General features: G+C 39.3%; 1 protein-coding gene across 3 annotated transcripts in view; it reads right to left on the bottom strand.

The window, feature by feature from the left end:
* The window catches only part of Plekhb2 (pleckstrin homology domain containing B2), a 43,655-nt gene extending 19,003 nt beyond the window's left edge, over window positions 1-24,652 (bottom strand). The window contains exons 1-6 of one of the 3 annotated variants that reach the window (XM_046463749.2): window positions 24,543-24,652; window positions 13,453-13,497; window positions 9,519-9,671; window positions 8,623-8,725; window positions 2,899-2,938; window positions 1,380-1,469 (exon numbers count right to left, since the gene is read on the bottom strand). In XM_046463749.2, the coding sequence (XP_046319705.1) occupies window positions 1,380-1,469; window positions 2,899-2,938; window positions 8,623-8,725; window positions 9,519-9,671; window positions 13,453-13,489 (423 nt within the window). In that variant the 5' untranslated portion in view covers window positions 13,490-13,497; window positions 24,543-24,652. Of the gene's footprint in view, window positions 1-1,379; window positions 1,470-2,898; window positions 2,939-8,622; window positions 8,726-9,518; window positions 9,672-13,452; window positions 13,498-24,542 lie in introns of those variants that run through there. The other 2 variants (XM_046463750.2, XM_046463751.1) reach the window with 2 other exon arrangements.
* Between the last annotated feature and the right edge of the window lie 1,890 nt (window positions 24,653-26,542).

The following is a 26,542-nucleotide window of genomic DNA, read 5'->3' as shown; positions in this document are numbered from 1 at the left end:
GATGAACTGGAATGCATCAAAATTAACCTCTGTGAAAGGCCTTACTCAGTAAGAGGATAAAAAGATAAGCTATAGACCACATATCTAACAAAGGGTTCATATCTAAAACACATATATAAAAACTCTTAAAACTCAACTTAAAAATAATAAAACCATGGGGCTGGGGTTGTGGCTCAGAGGTAGAGTACTCTCCTACATGCGTGAGGCACCGGGTTCGATCCTCAGCACCACATAAAAATAAAATATTGTATCCACCTATAACTAATAAATAAATAAATAAATAATAAAACCATTAGAAAAGATAAGAAGAAACATTCCACTTAAGAGGATACTCAGAATGCAAATAAGTAAATGAAAAAGATTAAACATCACTAGCAACTAAGGAAATGCAAATTAAAACCACAATGAGACATCACTACACACATAGAACAGCTAATATAAAAATAATGACATTTTCAATTGCTGGTAAGGATCAGAGAAAATGAATCACTCAGATATTACTGGTAGGAAAGTAAAAATGGCAGTCATTAGAAATAAGTTTGTTAGGATTTTTTATTTTTTTAACTAAACATATACTTGCCATACATATGACCCAGAAAATGCACATTTGGGCATTTATCCCAGAGAAATAAAATCTTTTGTTTGCATGGCAACTTGTTCATAAGTGTTCAGGGCAGTTTTACTGGTAAAAGTCAAACACTACAAACAACCAAAATGTCCCACCATAGGTTAACGTCACTCAAACTCAAAAGATTATATGCTGTATGATTCCATTTATATGATATTGTTGAAATGATAAAATTCTAGACAGGGAAATAAACCAGTATTGATAGAGATCAGGAAATGGGGGAGGGTGTGACTATAAAAGGATATCACCACAGGAGTATACTGTGAAGAATTTTATGTCTTGGTTGAGATGGCAGTTACATATAAGTCTACTTATATGGTAAAAATTACTTAGGATTGGACATAAATTTTAAATTCCTGGTGCAATCTTACTTAACACATAACATCTAGAGAATATGGCTGAAAATTAGATAAGACTCCATACTATCTTTACAATTTCTTGTGAATCTGTAATTATTTTAAAATTTAAAATTTAAGAATAAAAGCAGACATATTTCACACAACAAAAAATTATATACCCAAGCCAGGTGCAGTGGTATATACCTGTAATCCCAGTGGCTTTGGAGGCTAAGGCAGGAGGATTGCAAGTTCAAAGCCAGCTTCAGCAATTTAGCAAGGCCCTAAGCAACTCAGTGAGACCCTGTCTCAAAAAATAAAAAGGAGTGGGGATGTCGCTCAGTGGTTAAGCCCCTCTGGGTTCAATCCCAAATTTCCAGCATATAAATGATCTCCTGCACAGCTTGGCTCCCTACCTCAGGAGTTGGTGCAGCATAGGCTGTGTATGGAGGGGGTGAAGCAGCCACAACTGTCTCCTCGGAAAGGACTGGTGAGCCAACATAAGCCTGTGTAAGAAAAGACAGTGGGGGATAAGAGCATGATGTTTACTTAGCAAATAAAAAGTTAAAGGACATAAAGTCGCAGCTATCTTGGGCTGGGTTTGTGGCTCAGCGGTAGAGTGCTTGTCTAGCACTTGCGAGGCCCTGGGTTCGATCCTCAGCACCACATAAAAATAAATAAGATAAAGGTAGTGTGTCCAACTACAACTAAAAAATAAATATATATTTTTTTAAAGTTACAGCTATCTGGAAAGTAGAAAAACTTTCCCTGATCCAGTAGAGACAACTGGCCCATTAAGACGTCCCCTCAATTCAGGAACAAGGTGGTCCCTTACTATCCAGAAAGGCCCCAGAGGCACCATTGTTATCCAACTCCTTTTAAAAGATACCACACCACTTGACAATCCTTATGCTCACAGTCTAAGCCATAGCAGAGACATCTTACACTCAGTCTGTTTTTGCATTAAAACAAAAATTCTCTAAATTACCCGTTAGTAGAAAAGAAAACCATGTTAGCTCTTTAAAAAGACCCATACAGGACAGTGGGTACAGCTTACTTGAAAAAGTGGGTGCCAAACATGCCTAAGACCCTGGTTTTAATCCCCAGAGAGTGCGCACATGCACACGCACAGGTGATACAAAAATTCTATACAAAGAATCACCCTCAAATTTTTACTATAGGTTCATATTAAAAGTCACCCAAAAAGAGAATTTTCATGGTATGGAGGGTAATGTGACTGAGCTGCAAAGTAGCCTGGCAGAAAGAAAACAATGACATTTAGCTATTAGGTTTTCACTTATTTAAAAAATTCTTTTGTAAGGCTAAGTCTCCTTGGAGAGGACTGCAGAGCCAACGAAAGGCCCGAATTCTTTTGTAAGCCTTATCTATTTTCCTTTTCTTTTTACATATAGAGATAAGAGAAAAATAAAATTACATCTAGAGAATGAAAACAATGACCAGAGTGAGTTTCCTTAACTCCCTGACACAAAGGTGGCATTACTAAGCTCTACAAATGGGCTATCTCTGTGACCTCCTGAAAACAGAAACAAGTCTACAGACAAGTCCCCAAAATGCTTTGGTTTTACAAACCTAAGATTCTATGCATAAAAAAATGCAGTAGTTCTTTTTGAGCCTTTTCCATAGCAGAATTCAAGGTATTACAAAGTTTAAAATATACGAACATTTCTGGAAAACAACTGGAACTTGCATGTCTATGTGAAGACAGTTCTTCCTGCCCAAACATTTGGCACAACCCAGCACAATCACTGTTATTAGCAAAAGGTGCTCTGCTCATTCATGGCTAGATGAGCAAGAAAGCCTTATCTTCCCCAATTTCCTTTCCCAAACTCCTATTTCCCAATTTGTTACACAAGATCGAGGATGTAAAAAAAAAAAAAAAAAAAAAATTATTGGCAAATGCCATTAGTAACTTACTGTGTTTGTTCTAGAATCTTGCAGTGCAAATTTCCAGGCCCTGTAGAAAAGAAAAAGGGTATTTTATCTGAGGTTATGCACCATTTCAATGATTCTCAAATCCAGGCTAGGATCAGAATTCCTGAAAAGGCTTAAAAAAGAATAGGTCTTCAGATATTACCCCAAGACCCAATCAATTCATTTAAGACATACACTAGGAATATATAATATACTTATGCACATATATAAAAGATAAGATTATTTTTTACAAATATATCTACGGTAGGTATAAGACTTTAAAATATGCTTACAATTTAATATTTGATCCATTTTTTAATAAATTTAAACTATACTGCAACTTGTTTTGTCAGTTCATGTTATATACAGATCTATTCATTTTGGGAAGGCTACACAATGAGTAAATGTAGACTGTCAGCAATATTTTCTCATTAAAAACAATGCTTTTATTAACATCCTTATTAGCCTCATGTAAACAGTCATACAGGACAAATTCCAAAGAGTGGAACTGCTTAGGTCAAAAGATAAAACATTTATTTCACTGAGTACTGCCAAGTGGCCCTACATAAAGTTTGTAATAATATTCACATCTACCACTCTTCCCTTATATGGTCATGAAAATTAGATATTTGAGTACGAAATCTCAGGTGCTCATCCCTCGCTTTTTGTATTGACTCCATCCCTCTTCTCTCATCTCTATTAATTCCATTCACTTTATTCTAATCTTACCACTTCCTTGAGTTGAAACTTCAGCTCATTTATTTTCAAATGTTCTGGTTTTCTAACAAATATGATTAAGTTGTGAAATTCCCCCAATGGATTTGATATGCAATGTACAAATGCCATTCACATTGCTAACAGGTATCATAATAGATAATCATGTATCGTATATAAATCGTTTTGTTGGGGCTGGAGTTGTAACTCAGTGGCTGAGTGCTTGCCTTGCATGCATGAGGCACTGGGTTCTATCATCAGCACCACATTAAATAAATAAATAAACAAACAAAGATATTGTGTCCATCTAAAACGAAAAACCATTTAAAAAAATAAGTAAATAAAAAATTGTTTTGCTGTTTTAGGTAGAACAGTCTAATGTGGCTTTAGTCTGCAAATTCAGTTCTACTATTTCAGAATGTTTTTCTTGCAAGTCAGTTTCTAAACATCTCTTTTTGGGTCTAGTACTTTCTGGATATTAATAATCTTTCTGAACTCCTTTATCTAACATAGCTTTGGTCTTTACTCCAAATCCTTGAATCTTTTTCCCTGTTTTTACAGAGATTTCCTCTATACTAGTGGTTCATTTTTCAGATGGGCTGTATACTAGGCAAAGTTATGATACCTGCTACCTCCCCCCCACCCCCATACCATAATAGTGGCAACCTTCTAGGCTACAGATTGAAGAGAGCACAGAATAAACAAATCCTTACTCTCACAGAGCATACATTCTACCGACAATAGGCAAAGAACACCAGATAACAGTTGGTAGATGATGAAAGAGAGTGTTCACTTACGTGTATACAGGGGTATAAGGCTATACTTTTAAATATGAAAACCAGGACAACACTTTTGGAAACTATGTTCTATTCCTTGATTTTATTTTCCTCTTGTCTAGCTTTTTCTCAGACCTGCATTCTTTCCTCATTTTTCCTTTATGGTGGGTTTACATAGTTGCCAAGCATTACTTGCACACTGCTAATGTTTAACTTGGGAAGTGATACCTAAAACTTCTATTTACTCTGATATGGTATGAGTTATTTCTCCTTTACACCTTTCTACCTGATCTAGTACCAACTGGGAATTCCACCCTACCCCAATCTAGCAACAGTTTGGTAACTAGGTGTGACCCACAGCACTTTTCTATTATCATAGAAGGAAGAGGCAGAAAAGGAAGAAATTTCCTCTGTGATGGAATATGACTTTTCTGAAATACATGGATTGTATACTCTCTTCTGAATATTTCTTTCAAAGTTTTATGCTAGGGCTCATATCACCAGTCAGAGAATTATCCAACTCAGGTAAGCTTCAATGCCTTCAATGTCCTGGCATGAAACTGACAAACCTTCCAGCCTCTGCTGTGATCCCAAGGATATCTATTCTGAAAGGTTTTTCCTGGGCTTTTCCAAAATGCATTTTATTCTCTTAATCAACATCACTCCAGACTACAGGATTTAATTAATTCTTCTTTTTATTGCTTCTGGGATTTGAGATGGGGTTAAGAACATTGATACACCTCATACTAACTGTCTGTTTTTCTTTGGCTGTTCACAATTTGTGCTTGAAGTTTAACTTCTAATAAATAATCGTTGTTGCTGGTGAAATATTATCCCTCTCATTTCACTAGGTAGTTGGGGAAGATGATTCAGATTCATTTCATCATCTTTACTCAGAGTGTTTATTATGGATTAAACTGTGTCCAAACTGAAGTCCAAATCCCCATAACCTATGAACATGACCTTGTTTGGAAACAGGGTCTTTGCAGATGAAATCAAATTAAAATGAGATCATATTTTAAGATTGGTCCCTAATCCAATGTGGAAATCTGGACATAGACACACAAGAGAAGAATGCACATGTGAAAATAAAGGAAGAGACTGAAGTGGTGCAGCTGGCAAGTCAAGGAACACCAAGAATTCCTGGCAACCACAAGAAGCTAGAAAGAGGCAAGGAAGGATTCTATTATGGTTTGGATGTGAAGTGTCCCCAAAAGCTCATGTATGTGACAATGCAAGAAAGTTTAGAGGAGAAATGACTGGGTTATAGGAGCCTTAATTTAATCAGTAAATTAATCCCTTTAAGGCAGGTAGGGTATGGCTGGAGGAGGTGGGGCATTGGGGCATGCCTCTGGGATATACATTTATATCTGATGAATGGAGACTCACTCTCTCTCTGCTTTCAGATCATCATGTGAGTCACTCCCCCTCCACACACATACACTCTTTCACCATAATGTTCTGCCTCACCCTGGGCCCTGACAAATGGAACCAGCTGTCCACAGACTGAGACCTCTGAAACTGTAAGGCCCCAAATAAACTTTTACTCCACTACAATTGTTTTGGTTGGGTCTTTTAGTCATCACAGCAAACTAATCTGACTTCCAGCCTCCAGAACTATCAAATACTCCATTTCTGTTTTTTTAGTTACCAGTTTATGATACTTGGTTTAAGCAGTCCTAGCAAACTAAGTCTCCTATTCTGCTTTTTTAAGCCTTTCTGTGTCAATTTTGTTTCAAGAATATTTCTTATTAACAAAATAAGTAACTGGACTTTGTTTCCTTCCCAATCTCAGATTTTACTATTTTTAAGGGAAATTTAGCCAATTCACATTTACTGAGGTCAACTCTGCCAGTCTAATTAGCCACCAGGTGATTTCCTATCGTGATTTATCAAGTTTTCTTTTAATGAAGAATGTTTCTGTTCATTTTCATTACTCTAATTTAAAAAGCTTTATCCTTTATATTCTAATTTGTGCCCCTAAAATCAGACAGACAGACAGACAGCGACACTGACACACACACACACACACACATATATACATACATACATATATACACTTTGCCATCTAGGTTTAGAACGAATCTTCCCCTCTCTTCCGGGTAAAACATTTTTATTTCATATTTTTATATTTTTTTATTTACATATTTCATATTTTTACCTCTTCTACAAGAAAAACTCCCATGTTTCATTAAATAACCTAAAATTCTAGTTTGATATATTTCCCACTATTATTTAAAGAAACATTTCACATATGTGACATCTCAGCTCACAATAAAGCAGAGTAGTTAAGGACCAAAGGGCTTAGGAGCCAAATCCTGAGTCCAGTCTACTAACTCTAAAGTCTTTTTTCAGCGGACACGACATCTTTGTATGTGGTACTGAGGATCGAACCCGGGCCGCACGCATGCCAGGTGAGCGCGCTACCGCTTGAGCCACATCCTCAGCCCAAACTCTAAAGTCTTGACAGGCAGAATGATGGCCCCCAAAGATGTCTACTTCCAAACATGGCAAAAGGGACCCTGCATCTATAATTAAGGTTAAAGACCTTGAGATGGATAGATTATCTTAGAAAATCAAGGTAGGACCAAACCAATCAAAACTCCTTAGAGGCATGTAACCTTTCCTATCTGCAAAGTCAGGTGACAGTGTGAGAAGATAGACACATTGCTGCTGACTTTGAGGAGTGAGAAAGAGGTCAGGAGTGAAGGAATGCATGAGACCTCTAGAAGCTAGAAAAGGCCAGGATACAGATTCTCTCCTAAAGCATTCAGCAGAATAAGGTCCTGCAGACACTTTGTGTCTGAATTTGGTGTCAAACATCTTTCTTCCAGAAATGTAATAATACATGTAGATTTGTTTGAAGCTATTAAAATTATGTTAATTTATTAAAGGAGCATATAACAACTAGTTCAGAAGTTACTTAATCTCTCTATGCCTCAACCTTTTATGCCAGGAAAAACAATACCCACTTTATAAAATATGAATAGGATTAAACAACATCTGAAAAGCAGTTAGCTCCATGACTAGTACAAAGTAAGTGTTTAATATATGTTAGCTTAAATTATTAAGAGGTAGTAGTAGAGTTACAGTTTATAAAAGCAGCAAATTAGCCTGACATTAGTCTTCAAGAAAGCCATTCTCTCTCTCTCAGAAGATGCTATTTAAAACTCACTGATATAGGGGCTGGAGACGTAGCTCAATGATAGGGTGCTGCCCTAGCTTGCACAAAGCCCTAGGTTCAATCTCCAGCACCAGGGGGGAAAAAAGACTCACTGATATAAATCAGAGGAACATGGGCTGGGATTGTGGCTCAGCAGTAGAGCGCTCGCCTCACATGGGCGGACCCAGGTTCGATCCTCAGCACCACATAAAAATAAAGGCATTGTGTTGTGTCCATTTACACCTAAAAAATAAATATTAAAAAAAAATACTTAAAAAAAGAGTTTAAAATAATTAAAAATAAAAATAAATAAATAAATCAGAGGAACATAAAAAAGAAGCTACACAGGGGATTTAAAATAAACCCTACTTGGCATACAATAAATGTTTAAACTGAGGATGAACAAGGATGTGAATAAAGGAATAGGCATTGAAAAAAGTGGTCTGCAAGGCTTTTATGATAATGTCATATATGTACAAGTAATTCAGTAATGTCTGCTAGTGAATTCTCATGTCTAAAGTTAACCCATTGTAGGGTACAAAGTGGAGAGAGTAAATCCATTCTTTCCCCTAAATTTCATTTAGTGTTGGCAAGTTTCTGATCCAACACCAACAGGCAGAGGACTAGGGAGGTTGGGCTTTTCTCTGGCAGTTTAGTTCCCTATCCCTTCTTCAAACATAGCAGATGGGAACAATGACTACCAAAGAAAGCTGCACAATACAGATGTCTGTGCTTATTAAAGACACATTTACATAAAAAGAATAAGACTGAAAAAACCATTCACCTAAGCCCATTACCCATTATAAATCTTAAAAAGAAAACACAAAGCACAAAGTGATTATTAGAAAGCTATTACTTTCTACCATTTCACCAGAATGGGATCCTGCCCAGGCAGTCCTGGAGGGGAAGAAATTAGAATCAGGAAAAACCCTGATAAATTTCTGCCATGCATCTGCAGAGTCCTTTATTCTATTGCCTGAAGGAAAACTCCACTCCCATTATTTTCCCTTCTGGACCACTGGAAATTAAGACAGAAAATAGTTTTTAAATTAAACATAAGAAATCAAAACTCACAAACAATCATCTGTGCTTTCTGCACAAAGACTGATAGTTTTCCCATCTCGGCAAACAATCTGCAGCAGACAGTCTTTTGGCTTCCCATCTGGAGGCTGAATATCTATGAAAAATAAGAATGAAGGAAGATTTACATGGTTATTTTTTTAACAGCTTAGATAAGAAAAAATTAAACAATAACAACGAAAAAATCAAGTGCTATAATTTAAGAAATAACCTGTGGCCTGACCAAGAAGACAGAAAAGAAACAGCCAGACTAACTGGCAAAATCAGCAGCCAAGATGACTTTTATGAAACTATTCTTTTAAAGCAAATATAAAGGATAATTGCAGGAAACCATGACATCACAGATTTTAAGACCTTCAATGGAGCCACCATCAAACAGATGCTAATTTCTAAGTCATAAAATCAATATAGTCTAGGGTGGCTCCATCCTTCTTGGAGTTCCCAGCAATCTAGATCCTTCTCCAAAAGATGAAGGCATGCGTGTTGAAGAATAATTCAGATGAGAAAATCTACTTGTTCCAATTTTATAAGTCATGATCTAAGGGTCTGGGCCCCACTTCCACCCCTGCTACGGCTGCCCCTCCCAGATAAAGTCCTAAAAAAAGATCATCAGGCAAGGAAAAAGATCCAGCTCCCATCAAGAATGAGGAAGGGGGCCAGGTGTAATCCTAGCGGCTCAGAAGATTAAGGCAGGAGGATTCTGAATTCAAAGCCAGCCTCAGCGAATTAGGAACTCAGCGAGACCCTGTCTCTAAATAAAACATAAAAAAGAGTTGTGGATGTGGCTCAGTGGTCCCCTGGGTTCAATCCCAAGTACCAAAAAAAAAAAAAAAAAAAAAAAGACGAGGAAGAACAGATGACAGAAGTTGGCTAAGGAGGTGGTAGCTTACCCCGACACTCATGCCCTGTGCGAATATTGATGCAATCCACCGGCATATGGACCTTATCCTCAATACTCTGCCGAGTCTGGTCATCATAATAGATCAGGTGACCATCTGACCACAGGTCAAACCAATTCTTCTTCCAGCGCTTCAAAATAGTACCTAAAAAAATACATGGGAAAGGTTGGCTTTGGGCAGAGTAAACAAAAGATTTTGTCCTCTAAGGACAGAACCAAAGGAAACTCTCCTGTGGTCTACTAAACACACCTGCACAGAACTGCCTGAAGCAGTTCATCAAAATGGAAGTAGTAGGGGCTCAGTGATGGAAGTAGTAGATGTGCTCAGTGGTAGAGCAGTTGCCTAGCATGTGTGCGGCACTAGGTTCAATTCTCAGCACCACATAAAAATGAATAAGTAAAACAAAGGTATTTTGTCCATCTACAACTAAAAAAATTTTTTAAAAAGGGGGGGGTTAGAAACAAACACCATGGTGGCCTGACCCACCCTTGCTGTAACAGCCTGCAGACAGCATGTACTGTAGACACTGAGCAGATTGCTAACCAAAGGCCAAGTCCCAAAATAAAAAAGTTAAGGGGGAAAAAAAAGTTTGCTTGAGTTAATGAAAAAGAGCTAATATCTAATTTCCCAAGTAGAATTAAGCTAAACTTTAAACGTTTTTGACTTCCTAAACTTTCCCAACACAAGCTAAATTGATCTGAAAATGCTGGCCTGGAAAGTCTCTATATGTAATGAAAATAGTATCTTCCTCTCTGGGAAAAAAATGTTTCTTTTTTTTTTTCCTCAAGAGCTTTCATATATACTCTTTTCTAACATTTCCCCTTATAGGAAGCCCACAGCATTGTTGCAGACACACAGGACTGAGACACTGGATAAATGGGTACTCCTATCCTGACACATCCTGCTACCTCATATTTCTGTCAGTTTGAGAGACCATACTTTCATTTGTAACTTGGACTAGACAATTAACTTTATAAAGCTATAATTTCTTCATCTACCAGAGTGAAACCCGAAAGCGGACTCCGCAGCTAACTTTAGCTACAAGCCAACCCTGAATCTTTCTCACATCCGTACACTGCCCACTATACATTCTGTTCCTGCACATCCTAGCCTGTACTTGCCCAATGTGCAAAACTCTTGTTTCCCATACTTCTGTTTATACTCTCCTGCCTGCTACTGATATCAAACGTGATATCCAGCCTTTCCACTACCTGCATCAGGCACCCTTCTCAATGAGAGGAGTAGTGCCACTTGCCAACGCTGTTTGTACTGGCACCCAGCACTGTGATTGGCAGTGCCTGAATATGCAGAAACTACCAGATTGAGTCATGAAAACAGGTGAAATCATCAGGTTAGGGAGTTCTGTCTTAGTATTTCAGAGGCAATCAAAGACCTGACCGCAGACTCCCAGATCAGGCTGCCCCTCAAAGGCCAAGTACTAGGTCCTATGCAGCAATGACAGGAAAATGAATGCTGGGGACTGCCTGGCCTACCCATAAGCACAAGTATATCTCTGCTGTTCTGTAACCAGTAAACGTAATACATCTCACCTCATTTTATGTTACTGAGATTAATACTTCTTCTTTCAGCAAAGGAAAATCAATCACATGTTTGAATTGGCCATAAAGAAAAAGTCTGTTGAATATACATCTCTATAATAACCATGGGCAAGGATACTGAAAATATCTGAACATCTATTTTGTGTATATATATCACCATGCTGGGCGCTGATGAGGAACACAAAAAATTGTTAAAAGGGTTACTGTTCACTAAAAGTCTACACCATTTACATTCAGCTGTAATGGAAAATGATTGTTCTCAAACAAGAATGTGATAGGGCCTAATGAGAAAAACAGAAGACATCCAAAGAACCAACAAAGGAGGAGACTTCCTCAAGGTCTAAACAAGGCTCCCATGTCCTTGACCATAGGGGAGACTGGAACCAAAAACCCAAAACAAGCAAACTTCACAAAGATTGGGTCGAGGCTCCAATATATAAGGACTTTCTGTACAAATCCAACATTACAATAACTCTATCTATGCTAAGACTACCAGACTGTCACAGACCTTGAGAGGACATGTGGTTCTGCTCCAGATTTGTTCATACAGAACAAATTAAACAATCATCTCTGGATAGAAAGAGTATTAACGATGAACTCAGTCTTGAGCTTTAATATAAATCTCTAACAGTTCCTTCACCTTCTGAATATAGGCCTTGTTGCTCTGAGGTTTTGTTTTTTTGTTTTTTTTTTAAAAAAAAAAACATGTTTTTTTCTCTCTTCTCCCTTCCCTAACAAGATTAGGGATACAGTGTTACCTTTTCTTCCCCTAGTTAACAGTCCTTGAACACATCCACTAGAGGAAGAAGATGTGTACTGAGGATCTGGGAAGTGAATGAATATCTCACAAATCAACAAGCGAATCCTAACAGCCAACAGGGAGCCCTGGGATCTGTACAGAGCACACCTGGAATATAACTCCCCCCCACCCCCACCCTGGTGTCCCTCCCGATGGGGAGAATCACAGCCTTTGGGATAGGAGTCTCCCACGTTTCTCCTTTGCTAGAAAAGCAATAATCCTTCCTTTTTCTTTTTCTCAAAACAGTGTCCTTGTTATTGGATTGGCATCAGAGATAAGGACTGCAACAATTCTACCTTCCATAGTTTGTTTATATCCAAATTACCTCATCTCACAAAATCTTAATTTTAAATGGAAACAACAATACCTATCATGGAGCTATTGTAAGAATTAAATGAGTACATGAAAAATATTTATAATGGGAACAAAAATAAACTTCATAGACAATTGTTTTTATATAAACCATCCAAGGTATGCAGTTGATTCTTCAATACTAGACTCAATATTAGCTAAGTTCTGCAGGCACCCCTCATGTCTCTGAACAGTAAACCAATTACATGTACCACAGTTTAGAATTATAAATAATGTGGTAGTCATCTTTTCCTTAATCCTGCTCTTTCTAGGGCAACAAAAGAGTCTATTATTTCTTTAATAAACGTAGGTGAGTTTTCTATTTTAAAACAGGATGAATCTTACATGGAGTGGCAGCCTCAGAGGTGAACTACTTATGAAAGAAAGATCCAAGACAAGTCTAGGAGAGTGGATCTCTATCACACTTTCTTAAAAGAGATTTAAATTTCTTTTCTGGAGTTCCTTTGGAGATTTATAAAAAAAAAGTGTGGCTTTTGATAAACTTGTTGCCTCAGGTCCAGTCTTCCTCTACATAATTACAAAGCCCTCCTGTATTTCAGAATCTGAGTCACTGCTCAGTCACCAGGTAAGACAGGCGTTTCCCACACCCAAGATGATCAGTACCTCCATGCTATATATAGTACAGCAGCTAGGTGTAGTCAGATTCAGGCAGTCTCAGGTCAACCATTAACAATAAAGTATGCTACTAAGGAAAGAGAAAACAGTAAGGACTGCCATCATTTCCTGGTTCTTATCAATTCAACAAGTAAGGAGGAGTTCCAGGGGCTGGAGATACAGCTCAGTTGTAAAGTGGCTGCTTAGCATGTGTGTATGAAGTCCTAGGTATGATCCCCAGTACTGAAAGAAAAAAAAAAGAGTTCCACGTGTACAAAAAGGTATTTTATAGTTATGAAAATCCCAAAGAGGAAATTGAGGAAAAAACATAAGACTTGGGGCTGGGGATGTGGCTCGAGCGGTAACACGCTTGCCTGGCATGCGCAGGACACTGAGTTCGATCCTCAGCACCACATAAAAATAAAATTTAAAAAAAGATGTTGTGTCCACTGAAAACTGAAAAATAAATATTAGAAAAATTCTCTCTTCTCTCTTTAAAAAAAAAAACATAAGACTTTATGATTTATTTTTTAAAGTCATCTGTTTTAGCAAATAGAAATAGACACAGAACCTAAGGCAGACCCACATGTCCTGTACTCACTCTGTCGCAACAACCATCCACTCTTCACAAATGCCATCTCTTCACCTATAAGAGAAGAAAAAGGGAAGTTCAAAATTATACCAAAAAGACAATGGTTTATCTGTTGTAAGTCTCAATCCTAAACCCCCTTTGATGTCATCTGAGGAAGAGCCCAAAGACAATGGACCCCACTGACCACCTGGCATTTACCAAATATCCTATTAGTGGGGTTCATACCTGCCCTACCCCACCTTCCATTCTAGGCTTCAGTCTCACCACCCACCCTGATGAGTAAACAGACATGAAGCAGCCTTAAGGGAACTAGGATTCAACACAGATAAGGACTTGGGACTTCTGATAACATTCCTGGGGTCCTAAGGTCTAGTTGTTCCAGCTTTACACCTGATCAGGTTGACATGGCTTAGTCAGATGTGCCACACTGGTGATGGTAGAGTAGCCAAGTCAGAACAGAAAACTAGGAGTCATCATGAAAAAGCTTGACAGTTTAACTCAATAAAAATAAGTCTTCTAAATTTTAAAAAGATTTATAACAAATTTGAGAAAAAAAAACACTACAACCAAATGGCAGCAGTGAGTTTATTTCCTTCACCTACAAAGCTCCTATATATTATAAAGAAAAGGCAATCACTTGAGAGTTTACAAAAAAAAAAAAATTTGAATAACACAAAAATAAATTCCGAAGAATGTACCCAATTTCTCTCTCAATTCAAAGACAAAATTCAAAATGTAAAGTCAAAAATTTTACCTATCATCAGATAGGCACAAAAAAATTCCATGACATCAGCCAAAAGAAAAAGCAAACAAGAGGACAGAGAATGAATATTGCTGCAACCCTTCTGGAGGGGAATTTGACAGAATCTGCCACAATTTAAAAACTGTACCAGGCACAGTGGTGCACACCTGTAATCCCAGCAATTTAGGAAGCTGATGCAGGAGGATCACAAGTTCAAGATCAGCCTCAGCAACTTAGTGAGGCTGTAAGAACTTAACGAGGCTCTAAGCAACAAGCAAGACCCTGTCTCAAAACAAAAAATAAAAAGAGCTGAGGATGAAGCTCAGTGGTAAAGCATCCCTGAGTTAAATCCCAGTACCAAAAAAAAAAAAAAAATGTTCATATACTTTGACCCAGAAATCCATTACTAGCAATTTGCCTCGTTGATAATATATGTCAAGATTCAATAAGGTTTTTATATACAAGGATATTCACAGTAACATCACTTATACCACAAAATACTAGACACATCCAGCATGGCCCACAGCAGATGAGCACCTCTATCCAGGGCAGAAAATCAGGCAACAAAAGAGAATGAAGAAATGAGGTAGAAGAACGTATGTAACAAGCACACACATCTCTCTCCTGCTCCACTATGTTCTGAAAGGACTCATGTAATCTATTGAGAACGTATGTCTCCAGGGGAGAAAGGAGGCAAAACTATAACAGACATGAGGGTGACCAGCCACATTATACCTTTTTCTGTATTCACACTTGTTTTCAATAATGTGCATGTATTATTATTATTTTTAAGTCAACAGATAGTTTTGGCAACTCAGATCATGGACTACTTCTGTTTTCAACTTTAATTTATTTAGAGGTACTAATTTGAACTAAGGTTTGGAAAGTTAGCATCCTGCAGCAAAAGCTGGTGTGTGAAAGCCAAAATGCAAATAAGTTTCCTTCATACAACTCCATGTACTAAGCATGGGTGAATTCTCACCTTTCTCCAAATATTTAGGAAAAAAGCTCCACATTGTCATCCTGTACTCCAGCATCTCAAAACTTCTTTATTCTGAAGGTACTAGCTCTCCTTACAACTTTTGCCAACTCATCTAATTCATGCTGTCTGCCCCGTCAAGAAAGGAAGTAAGATATTCATTCATCTTTCCCATACTATCTTTTTCTCATTTAGGTTCTTGAACAAATAAACTGTATCCAGAAAAGCTATTCTCCTACTTTCTCCGAGTGGGAGTGAACAGACGGCTGCTGGCAGCCACCTTATAAACAGGATGGGCCAGCCCACAGGTAACTGACCCTTGAGACAGCAGAACTCATTCTGCTGAGCCACCACCTCAACTAACTCTGGAAAACACCCTAATCCAGGGCTTTCTACTAAGCAAAATTATAGGTCTCTCCTCCAAGCTGGGCTGAATCTAGAACTGCTAACAGTCTAAAACAATCATTCTTCCATTAAGATTTGAAACAGAGAAATAATGCTATCATATTTTCATTCAACAAATAATATTTATTTTTATTAATTTTTGTGGTGATGGGGAGTGAATCTAGGTGCTCACACATGTTAGGCAAATGATCTACCAATGATCTGTAGCCTTGCCCCAGAGACTTTTACAGAAGCTACTATGTGTTTAGCTTCATAATAGACACTAAGGATACACCTGTGACCAAGTCAAAGCAGGTATATTCATGTAGCTCGCCCTCTAGTGGAACAGGTGAAACATAAAAGACAGAATGGAATGCTGTTGACAGTATATCTCTACAGTAATTTATTACCTCAGAACACAAAAGTGAAAGGGATTATTCATATATGCTAAATCATAGATATTTATATCACAACTTCCTATCCCTGTAATATCATATAAAAAAGAAAATTACCTAGCTGGGCCCAGTGGCACATGCCTGTAATCCCAGCAGCTCAGGAGCCTGAGGCAGGAGGATCACAAGTTCAAAATCAGCCTCAGCAACTTAGTGAGGCCCTAAGCAACTCAGTGAGACCCTGTCTCTAGATAAAATATAATAAAGGGTCAGCGATGTGGCTCAGTGGTTAAGTGCTTCTGGGTTCAATCCCAGTACCAAAAAAAGAAAATTACCTAGAAAATAAGGGTTGAAAGACAATTTTAGATAAAGTCTAAAGGATCTAAAGGTTTCCTACTATCTCTGATTATAATCCACTATTTGTATAAGTCAACATCTGATTTTCCAGATATTGTGCCTGTTTTCTTTGGTGTTTTCTTAATATGAGGGATGGGTTTCTTTTCATATACATAGGGCTCAAAGGATGTCAACAAGGAGAAACTAAACAACTGACTTCAGAATCAAATTCCAGTCCATTTGAGTCAAGATTCAAAAAGGAGGGACTGGGATTGTGGCTCAGCAGTAGAGCACTTGCCTGTGTGAGGCACTGGGTTCAATCCTCAGCACCATATAAAAATAAATGTTATTTTAAAAAAGATTCAAAAAGGAGACTAATAAAAACATCCACATCTAAGGGACATTATAAACATATCTTTGGTATGCCTCTATAAAATAGTTCAACACTATTAGAAAAAAGGAAACTGAGATTTTTACAAGGAAGAAACTGGAATTGCAATAGAAACTTATGACTTTTGAAAAGAGAAATTCGATTAACTCAAGTAGCTTCTTATCTGGTATCATCCTGTCTACCTTTAGTCATTAAACGGAAAATCTCATGGATCCCTCAGTACCTAGTTTTTTTATCTCTAACACTACTTTCCTCTAAAAGGAGCCAGTGATCCTTGAAAATGAGATGGTTAATTTAAAGACAGGATACTCAAGATGTACCTAAGTTGTTTCTTTGCTGGAAAAACAAATGCACTGGGTATAGTGGCATGCTCCTATAATCTAAGTTCCTTGGGAAGCTGAGGAGGATACCTTGAGCCCAGGAATTCAAAGACAGCCTGGGCCACACAGTATGACCTTGTCTCTTAATAAAATAAATTGCTTTCACACACAGCTGCAAAGCCAGCAACTTGGGAGGCTGAAGCAGGGAGATTGCCAAGTTTAAGGCCAGCCTCAGCTATTTAGCAAGACACTGTTTCAAAAATTTTAAATTTTTAAAAAGGTTGGGGGAATGGAGGCTGGGGATGTGGCTTGGTGGTTAAGTGTCCCTGGGTTCAATCCCTGGTAACAACAACCTGCTTTCAGAAATGCCTTTAAAAATGACACAGATAATCAGGCTGGGGTTGTGGCTCAGTGATAGAGAATTTGCCTGGCATGTGTGAGGCACTGGGTTGGATTCTCAGCACCACATATAAATAAATGAATAAAATAAAGGTCCGTCAACAACTAAAAAATACATATTTTTAAGGGTTTTTTAAAAATTTTTTTTTTAGTTGTTGATAGACCTTTATTTATTTATACATTGTGCTGAGAATCGAACCCAGTGCCTCACACATGCCAGGCAAGTGCGCTACTGCTGAGCCATAGCCTTAGCCCTAAAAAATACATATTAAAAAAAAAAAAAGAAAGGATAAAGATAATCCCAGTGGCTTGGGAACTTGAGACAGGAGGATCACTAGTTCAAAATCAGCCTTGGCAAAAGCAAGGTACTAAGTAGCTCAGTAAGACCCGGACTCTAAATAAAATACAAAATAGGGCTGGGGATGTGGCTCAGTGATGTATTACCCTGGAGTTGAATCCCCGGTACATACCACCCACCCCCACCAAAAAAGAAGAAACTAGCTAAATTAAGGGCATCTAGTGGCCAAATCATCTAGTGGCATGTCAATTTCAAATAATTACTGTTCTTAGAACCAACAGAGACTGAATGGCATCCTGAATATAAAAGGATTAAAACTAGGCTGGACAGTGTGGCACACACCTGTAGTCCCAGCAGCTCAAGAGGCTGAGATAAGAGGATCACAAGTTCAAAACCAGTCTCAGCAACTTAGCAAGGCCCTAAGCAACTAAGCCAGACCCTGTGTCTAAATAAACTATAAAAAGGGCTGGGGATGTGGCTCAGTAGTTAAGCACCCTTGTGCTCAATCCCTGGTACTTTAAAATTAAAAAAAAAAAAAAAAAAAAAGATACATGGGGGGGCGGTGCTGGGCTTGTGGCTCAGCAGTAGAGTGCTTGCCTAGCACGTGCGAGGACCTGGGTTCAATCCTCAGCACCACATAGAAATAAATAAATGAAATAAAGATATTGTGTCCAACTATAACTAAAAACTAAATATTAATAAAAAATAAGACACATTAATATAAAATGTATTGGAAAAAAGACAACTCTTCCAATATGGAAGTATGATTTTATTTCACCCAGTTGAGGGCCTAGGGGTTAATTTAAAAAATATATATTGACACATTTTTATTTTGTATAATATCCTCTCAGTGGATAAGTCTAATGGTTGTTGTGCTTATAATGAGGGATATGTGCAGCTTTTACTGTTTTAGATATTAGGATTTCCTTTTCAAGACAAAGAGACAACAAACTTCTAAGGTGAGGGTTCAAGCATACTAAAACTTAGGTATATGAGAAGATATAGGTACAAACTTGAAACCAACCTAAACTTCAGCTACTGGGGAGAATGGCCCTGGAGAAAGGAACCGTGGATTCACACACTAAATTATGTAATAAGGGATGTGAGGGCAAACTGGTTGTGACATACGTAATCCCACTGATCACCAGGGATGACTCAGCTGATCTGGCTAGCTAAAATCTCTAGATGCCCCTTTCTCCTTTACTGCTTCATGTGTTTTCCTCCCAAAGCTGTGTGCCTCGACGATCTTCCCAGATAGAAGACCATTCTTCAGTCAAGTGTATACAAACAATTGCACTCCACTCCTAGAACCTACAAACCAACACTCAAGGAATGCATTGAGTGGGGTTACTTGCACTTGCTGGGCAGGCACTCCAGAAAAGCCCAAGGAATCCAAAAGAACATAAAAGTCCCATGATAATGGGAGCTTCCTAAACCACCTTATGGAATCTTTATCCAGATCACAAAGCATTAGACACAGATCTTGGGGCAATGAAGCTAGGGCATAAAACATCTGACAAGGACAGAAAAGTGGCAGCCATCTGAGTGCAGGAGTAAGCACTTTATACTAACTAACGAGATGCACATCCTTTGTCTGTATCTACTGCGTTGGCCTCCACATTGGTATCACTACCACCTGGGCACTACTTGCCTCATTAGCTTCCATTAATGGCAGCAACTCATCCTGGCCTCAGCATCCAACCCATAAGCAATATGTGACACAAACCAGACCCTCCACACCAGACAGGATAAATAACACACACCAAAGACAAGTCCTTAAATAAGCAGCTACACAGGGTGTGGTGACAGATGCCTGTAATCCAAGCTACTCAGGAGGCAGAGGCAGGAGGATTACAAGTTCAAGGGTAGCCTGAGCAATTTAGCAAGACTGTCTCAAAATAAAATAAAAAAAGGTCTAGAGATGTAGTCAAGTGGATGCAAGAGGCCCTGGGTTCAATTCCCTGTATCATAAAAAGAAAAAGACAAAAAACATTTTGAAAGTTCCAAAGCAATTGAACAAGTGGTAACTAAATTAAAATTTGACCTTCTTTGCTTTATCATTGTTAACAGAAGCAAAATACACAGCAAGCCAAGCCAACTCCTGTCAGAGTATACTGGAAAGATTCAGAAAATAGAAGTATAAGATAATTCTAAAGGTGAAAGACATAGCAGGAGAATTTACTGAAAGACTTAAGAGTCAGAGAAGTCTGGGGTGGGGTTGTGGCTCAGTGGTAGTACGCTTGCCTAGCATGTGTGAGGCAATGGGTTCAATGCCCAACACCACATTAGAAAAAAAAAATTAAATAAACAAAATAAAGGTACTATGTCCATCCATTAAAAAAAAAAAAAAAAAAAAAAGTCATTGAGGCCTTCTACCCATCCAGGTACCAGCCTTCCCTGATCCTGAGGATGCTCCAGCATAGCTGAGAGTTCAACACATGCCACTTTTAGAAGAGGAATATAGGACAGATAGGTCCTAAACTCTCAGCCCTCTTCCTTTACTTACTTACTAGATGCTAACTCTGGGCCAGGGACACAGCCCAAGAGGAAAGATTTACAGATATTGATTCATATGGATGCTCCTCAATTTAAAAAAAAAAAAAGTTCAGTCTCTATGAACACCCTACAGGGAAGCACATCAGATGATAAATTATAAGCAAACAAGACTTTCAAAGTTTTATAGTAACACTCTCTTAAATATGTACAGAAAGCAAGCACTGTAAAACACGAGAGAAAAGGCCCAGCACAGTGGTGCACACCTGTAATCCCAGCTTGGGGGGGGGGGGGGGGTGAGCAGGATGATCAGCCTCAGCAACTTCAAGGCACTAAGCAACTCAGTGAGACCCTCTCTCTAAATAAAATACAAAATATTGTATTGTCATGTGTAACTAATTAAAACAAATAAAAAAATAGATATAGTAATAAAAATAAATAAATAAATAAAATACAAAATAGGTCTGGGAGGTGGCTCAATCATACACGTAAAGAAAGTCTACCATAAAAGATAAAGATTAAAAAGAGGCGAGGGGCTGGGGATGTGGCTCAAGCGGTAACGCGCTCGCCTGGCCTGTGCGGGGAGCTGGGTTCAATCCTCAGCACCACATAAAAATAAAATAAAGATGTTGTGTCCACCAAAACTGAAAAATATTTAAAAAAAAAAAAAATTATCTCTTTTTTCTCTCTCTCTCTTAAAAAAAAAAAAAAAAAAGAGGTGAGGACAATCTCACAAAAATCACAGAGACAATGCAGGAAGCAAAAACAAACTTCAAACTCACAAAAACAATTATCATAAAACAAATGATGTTGCATCCAAAAAAAAAAAAAAAACCACACAGAATGTTCCAAAATAGATACATTCAAAGCTCTCAGTTAAAGATGATTACCACAACTCAATAGAGCTGGGGATGTAACTCAATGGTTGCACATAGATACATGCCAGGCATTAGCTCAATCCCCAGCAAAGCCAAATACAGACAAAAAAATAAATTCAATATAAGAATTTTTCTCAGAAAAAAAGGGAGGAAAAAAGTCAAAAGAGAGAGGGTGGAGTAAGGAATAGAGGATGAGTTTGTAATATAAAACACTCTGCTTAGGATTGAGGACATAGCTCTACAGTAGAGTCATGTGCTTAGCATGAGCAAGGATTACAGGAAAGTTTCAGAAATAAATCACGAGAGAAAAGAGCAGAGGAGAAATACCAGACAATACAGTTCTAGACTCAAAAGCACCACCAAGCAGTCAAGCAGGAAGAACTTTAAAAGAGCCTCAGTAAGGTAGATTACTGGGAAATTTCAGAATGCTAAGGACAAAAAATAGAAACCTAAAAACTTCTCAAAGAAAAAGAGGAGTCAGATTAAGGACCAGCAGTCAGCCAGGTGAATAGCATCTTTATGGACAATGATAGAAGACAATGGAACAAGAGAAAAAATGACTTCCACATCAGAATTCCAAACTAGGTCAAATCAGTAACCAAGTAAAGACATTTATGCAAATGCTAAAAGTCTGAAGATTTTACTACAGTGACATAGCCATATCAACCTTTATAGCAACTCAATTCACAATAGCTAAACTATAGAACCAACCTAGATGCCCTTCAACAGATGAACTGATAAAGAAAATGTGGTACATATATACAATGGAATATTACTCAGACTTAGAGAAGAATGAAATTTTGACATTTACAGGAACTAGAAAAATATCAAGCTAAGTGAAATAAGCAATCCTCCAAACCAAAGGGCAAATGTTTTCTCTGATAAACGGATGCTAATCCCTAGTAGGAAGGGTGTTTAGGGAAGAATGAAGGAACTTTGGATGGGGGGGGGACAGGGGACAGTGGGAATGGGAAGGACAGTAGAATGAGACAAACATTACCCTATATACATGTATGATTGGTGTGAGTCATAACCACTTAAGGCCAAAGGAATGAGAACTTATGCTCCACTTGTGTACAATGTTTCAAAATGCATTCTACTGTCATGTATAACTAATTAGACCACCACCACAAAAAAATTCCTGTTAATGGAGGGGAAAAGTTCCCTTTTTGTCACATTTTTAAGTTTGTTCTTTGTAGTTTTTTGGTAGGTACTGCCACTAATAAAGTGATTCTTTAATTTCTTTGACATCCAGAAGACAGAAGAAAGAAAAAAGGAGAAAGAAACCAAATATTAAGGCAAGCTTAGAAGCACAGCAAAACTTTCTGAATAAGTTAAGAAACCTCCATCTTCCCAAGGAAGACTAATACTCCAAGTGTGGCATCTGGCCTGGAGTGGCAGTGCACGCCTTTAATCTAAGCTACTTTGGAGCTGGCAAGAAGATTCTAAATTTGAGGTCAGCCCAGACAACTCAGCAAGACCCTGCTTCAACCTTTTTTAAAAAATAAGTAAATTGGGCTGGGGATATGGCTCAAGTGGTAGTGCGCTCGCCTCGCATGCGTGTGGCCTGGGTTCGATCCTCAGCACCACATACAAACGAAGATGTTGTGTCCGCCGAAAACTAAAAAATAAATATATATATAAAAAAACCATTGGTTTAAATAAATAAATAAATAAAACAGCACCCCTTAGGTTCAGTCTCCAGTACAAAAAAACAAATAAACAAACAAACCTTTCTGCTGTGTATATTTCATAAATTCACAATCCTTGAGATTATAAGGAAACTTACTTACAAACTGTGCTAACATCCTGAAATTATAACACTAGTAAAAAACCTACCTTAAATTCTGAGTTGTTTTCTGCAGTCTACCTCAAAATGCAATGTACCACCGACATTATGCCAGACACAATGTTGTCCTGTCAGGAAGATCCTAGAGCATAAATTTGATTCCTGCCCTCACCAAGATCAGTGTGAAGGGGAAGACAGTCAAGGAAAGAGATCCCTGCAACACAAGGTAAACAACAGACACAAAGGAAGCCCAGGCAGGCACCTGCCAGACCAGAGTTTCTTCCCAAAATACCTGTCCTATGTTAACCAGCAGGCCAGCCAAGGATTAGGAACTTCCTGGCCCTAGAAACTCTCCTGAGTGCCACTGGCTTTGAACCACTGGCTGCAGTATTCCCAAGCACATGCAGGTCCTTAAGCATATACACCCACTGCAAAGGTAAATACACAGATGTGTTTGTGCATGCATGTTTTGGTCATTGATTTGTCCAACCAATATCAAGCGCAATAAGTAAATAAACAAGTAACAGTCCCACCTTGGATACTAATTCCCGGAGTGACTTCAGATAAGTCATTTACTACAAGAGCACTGGTTCCCTTTGAGGCCATGGAATATTCCTCTCTCTTCCTTCAGGCGGAGACTCCTCCCTTTCATAGTCAAATGGTAGGCACCCAAAAAAGTCAATGATTTTCTAGAGCCAGGAATCAGTAACATTTTGAATTGGCCATGTTCTCTAGATGTTTTAATAATCCACACCATTCCTTTTGTCTACCCATCCTGAAACACTAGGAATTTTATTCGCTCATTTATGAAGGTTCTTTTACGTGAACAAAACAACTAACCTATTCCAATACAAAATAAAAATCCCTGTCCTCCAGCGTTCTCAACCGAAATGAGCAACAGAATCAAATGTGAAAATAAATAAATAAAAGATAATGCACACTAAGCACCTAAAACTAAAAACAGTGCAAGGATAAGAGCAAGTGAAAGGAAGCAGAGGCGGGCCCCACCCCGCGTGCTAAGCCCCAGGGTTACTCCGGACTCCGAAGAGGGGTAGACCACCGGGCTGGAGCAGAACCGAAAAGGCCGCAAGCTGCCCCTCCATGCTGAGGCCAGGCATGGGAAGACCGGAGGCGCAGGATCCGCGGAGGCAGCTGCAGGAGGAAGGGCAGTAGCAGGCCCCTGAGGTTGGACGTGTCACACCGCCAGGCAGGGGCAGGGCGGTGGCCACACCCTGATGGTTGCTGTCTCCAGGCTGACTTGGAAAAAGGAGACGCTTCGGGCGACCTTGAGAGAGGGGAGTCCCTCGGAGGGGCTTTGGGCTGGGTGACTCTAAGGGTCACCAGGGAGGAGGAACTCAAGGAAAGGGAGGAAGAAAAGTAATTCGAGGGGTGGGTAGTGGGGGTGTCCCCCAAGAAGAGCGCGGGGCTGGGTGGCTGCAGAGGATAGAAAGAGGAGGGACGCCAGGAAAGGGAGTACGGAGAGAAGTGCGGGGAGGGAGAGGCAGAGGCATCCTGGGGCTCCGCAGCGCTGGCGAGCCTGGGACGCCGGAAAGGGCTAAAGGGCCCCAACGGAGAGGCGGGGGTCCGTCCGGAGGAGCAGGAGAAAGCTCGGGAAGCATGGGGCGGCCCGGGAAAAGAGAAAGCCCGCGGGCCTGATGCGGGGGTGCTGGGTGGCCCCGACCGAACGGGCACAGTCACCTGTGAACACTTGGGCCGCGGGCGAGAAGCGGGCGGGAAGCGCAAGGACGCCGCTGGACTCTAGGCTCCGACCGCCGCACGTCCGGCGTCGTGACGTCACGGCCCTGGCGTGGGTGCGCAGGCGCACAGGGCTCGCCGCGCCCGGGGCTCGCTGGAAGCTGGAGGTCAGAGGCTTGGGGTGATCCACTAGCGGGAGGAGGCGTTGACCTCAGAGTGTGGACGGCCCCTGGGGAGTTTCCCTGCCACGAGAAGTAGTTAGCATATAAATACCACTTTCTAAGGAAAAGGGCCAGTGCTCCGTAGAGAAACGGACAACTGTAGGCACCAAGCACACCCAAGTGCCAGCCAAGCCTGGAACTTTAGGTAGGCCAGAAATAGGGAAGTGGTTAAAAAAAAAAAGAAACAATGATGGGGCATGATAAAGGACATGAACCAACGTAAATTGCCCAAAGGCCAAACCCAGAAGAATTTTAGTAATTCACATAAGATTAAGTAATAACCTAGAGTATAAAATAGACTGTAGTGCTATAAATGATTAAAGAAATAACTGGAGAAGGGATAAATCTTCCCTACAATGGAATTGTAATTATTAACACCAAGATGGGTGTATTGATCCCCACAGACCCCTGAGTGGGCTGTTCAAAGAATATAGTGTGGAAAGGGATTGGGGAAAATGACCTTCCAGTAAGAAACCTGACACATACTACCTCAGTCAAGTGATGAAAGGTAAATAACAGCCAGGCCTGGAAGTTCACACCTATAATCCCAACAGCTCAGGAGGCTGAGGCAGGAGGATCACAAGCTCAAAGCCAGCCTCAGCAACTTAGGCCCTAAGCAATTCAGTGAGACCCTGTCTCTAAATGAAATATGAAAAAGGACAGGGGATGTGGCTCAGTGGTTAAGGGCCTGTGAGTTCAATCCCCAGTTTTTAAAAAAAGGGGGAGGAGGGTGTAAATAACAATGATTACCAGAAAAATGCAAATCAAAACTACTTTAAGATATCATCTCACTCCAGTCAGAATGGCTGCTATTATGAAGACAAACAACAATAAATGTTGGAGAGGATGTGGGGAAAAAGGTACACTCATACATTGCTGGTGGGACTTAAAATCAGTACAGTCAATATGGAAAGCAGTATGAGATTCCTTGGAAATCTGGGAATGGAACCACCATTTGACCCAGCTATTCCTCTCCTTGATCTATACCCAAAGAACTTAAAAACAGCATACTACAGGGACACAGCCACATCAATGTTTATAGCGCACAATTCACAGTAGCTAAACTGTGGAGCCAACCTAGATGCCCTTCAATGGATGAATGGATAAAAAAAGAAAGTGGCATATATATACACAATGGAATTTTACTTAGCATTAAAAAAGAATAAAATCATGGCATTTGCAAGTAAATGGATGGCATTGGAGAAGATAATGCTAAGTGAAGTTAGCCAATCCCAAAAAAACAAATGCCGAATGTTTTCTCTGATATAAGGAGGGCTGATTCATAGTGGGGTGGGGGGGGGGGGCCAAGCATGGGAGGATTAGATAAATTCTAGATAGGGAAGAGGAATGGGAAGGAAAAGGAGGGTGCAGGGGATTAGCAATGATGGTGGAATGTGATGGACATCATTATCCAAAGTACATGTATGAAGACTTGAATTGGGTGTCAACATACTTTATATTTAAACAGGTATGAAAAATTGTGGTATATATGTGTAATAAGAATTGTAATGCAAAAAAAAAAAAGTACATGTATTGTTGTAGGGACAAATGAGGCAAGGCATCAAAGATAGCAGGAAACAGTTTTATTTGGCTGCAGCCAGGTATAGAGGGCACAGCTTTTGCTGTAATCAATTAATCCCTGAACCCCGAGTTCAGGGAGTTTCAGAGTTTTATACCCAGCATGTAAGGGTAGGGGTTCAGAAGTTCACAGTGTGCAAAAGTTCACATAAAAGCAGCTTTTTCTTTCACTGTTTTGGGCAAGTTAACTATTCAAGGACAACA

Source organism: Marmota monax, unplaced genomic scaffold (assembly GCF_021218885.2).
Source record: "Marmota monax isolate L192 unplaced genomic scaffold, Marmota_monax_Labrador192_F-V1.1 WCK01_AAM20220418_F8-fsc00034, whole genome shotgun sequence".
In the NCBI taxonomy this organism is placed as follows: domain Eukaryota; kingdom Metazoa; phylum Chordata; class Mammalia; order Rodentia; family Sciuridae; genus Marmota; species Marmota monax.
This window is presented reverse-complemented; position numbering and strand designations above follow the sequence as displayed.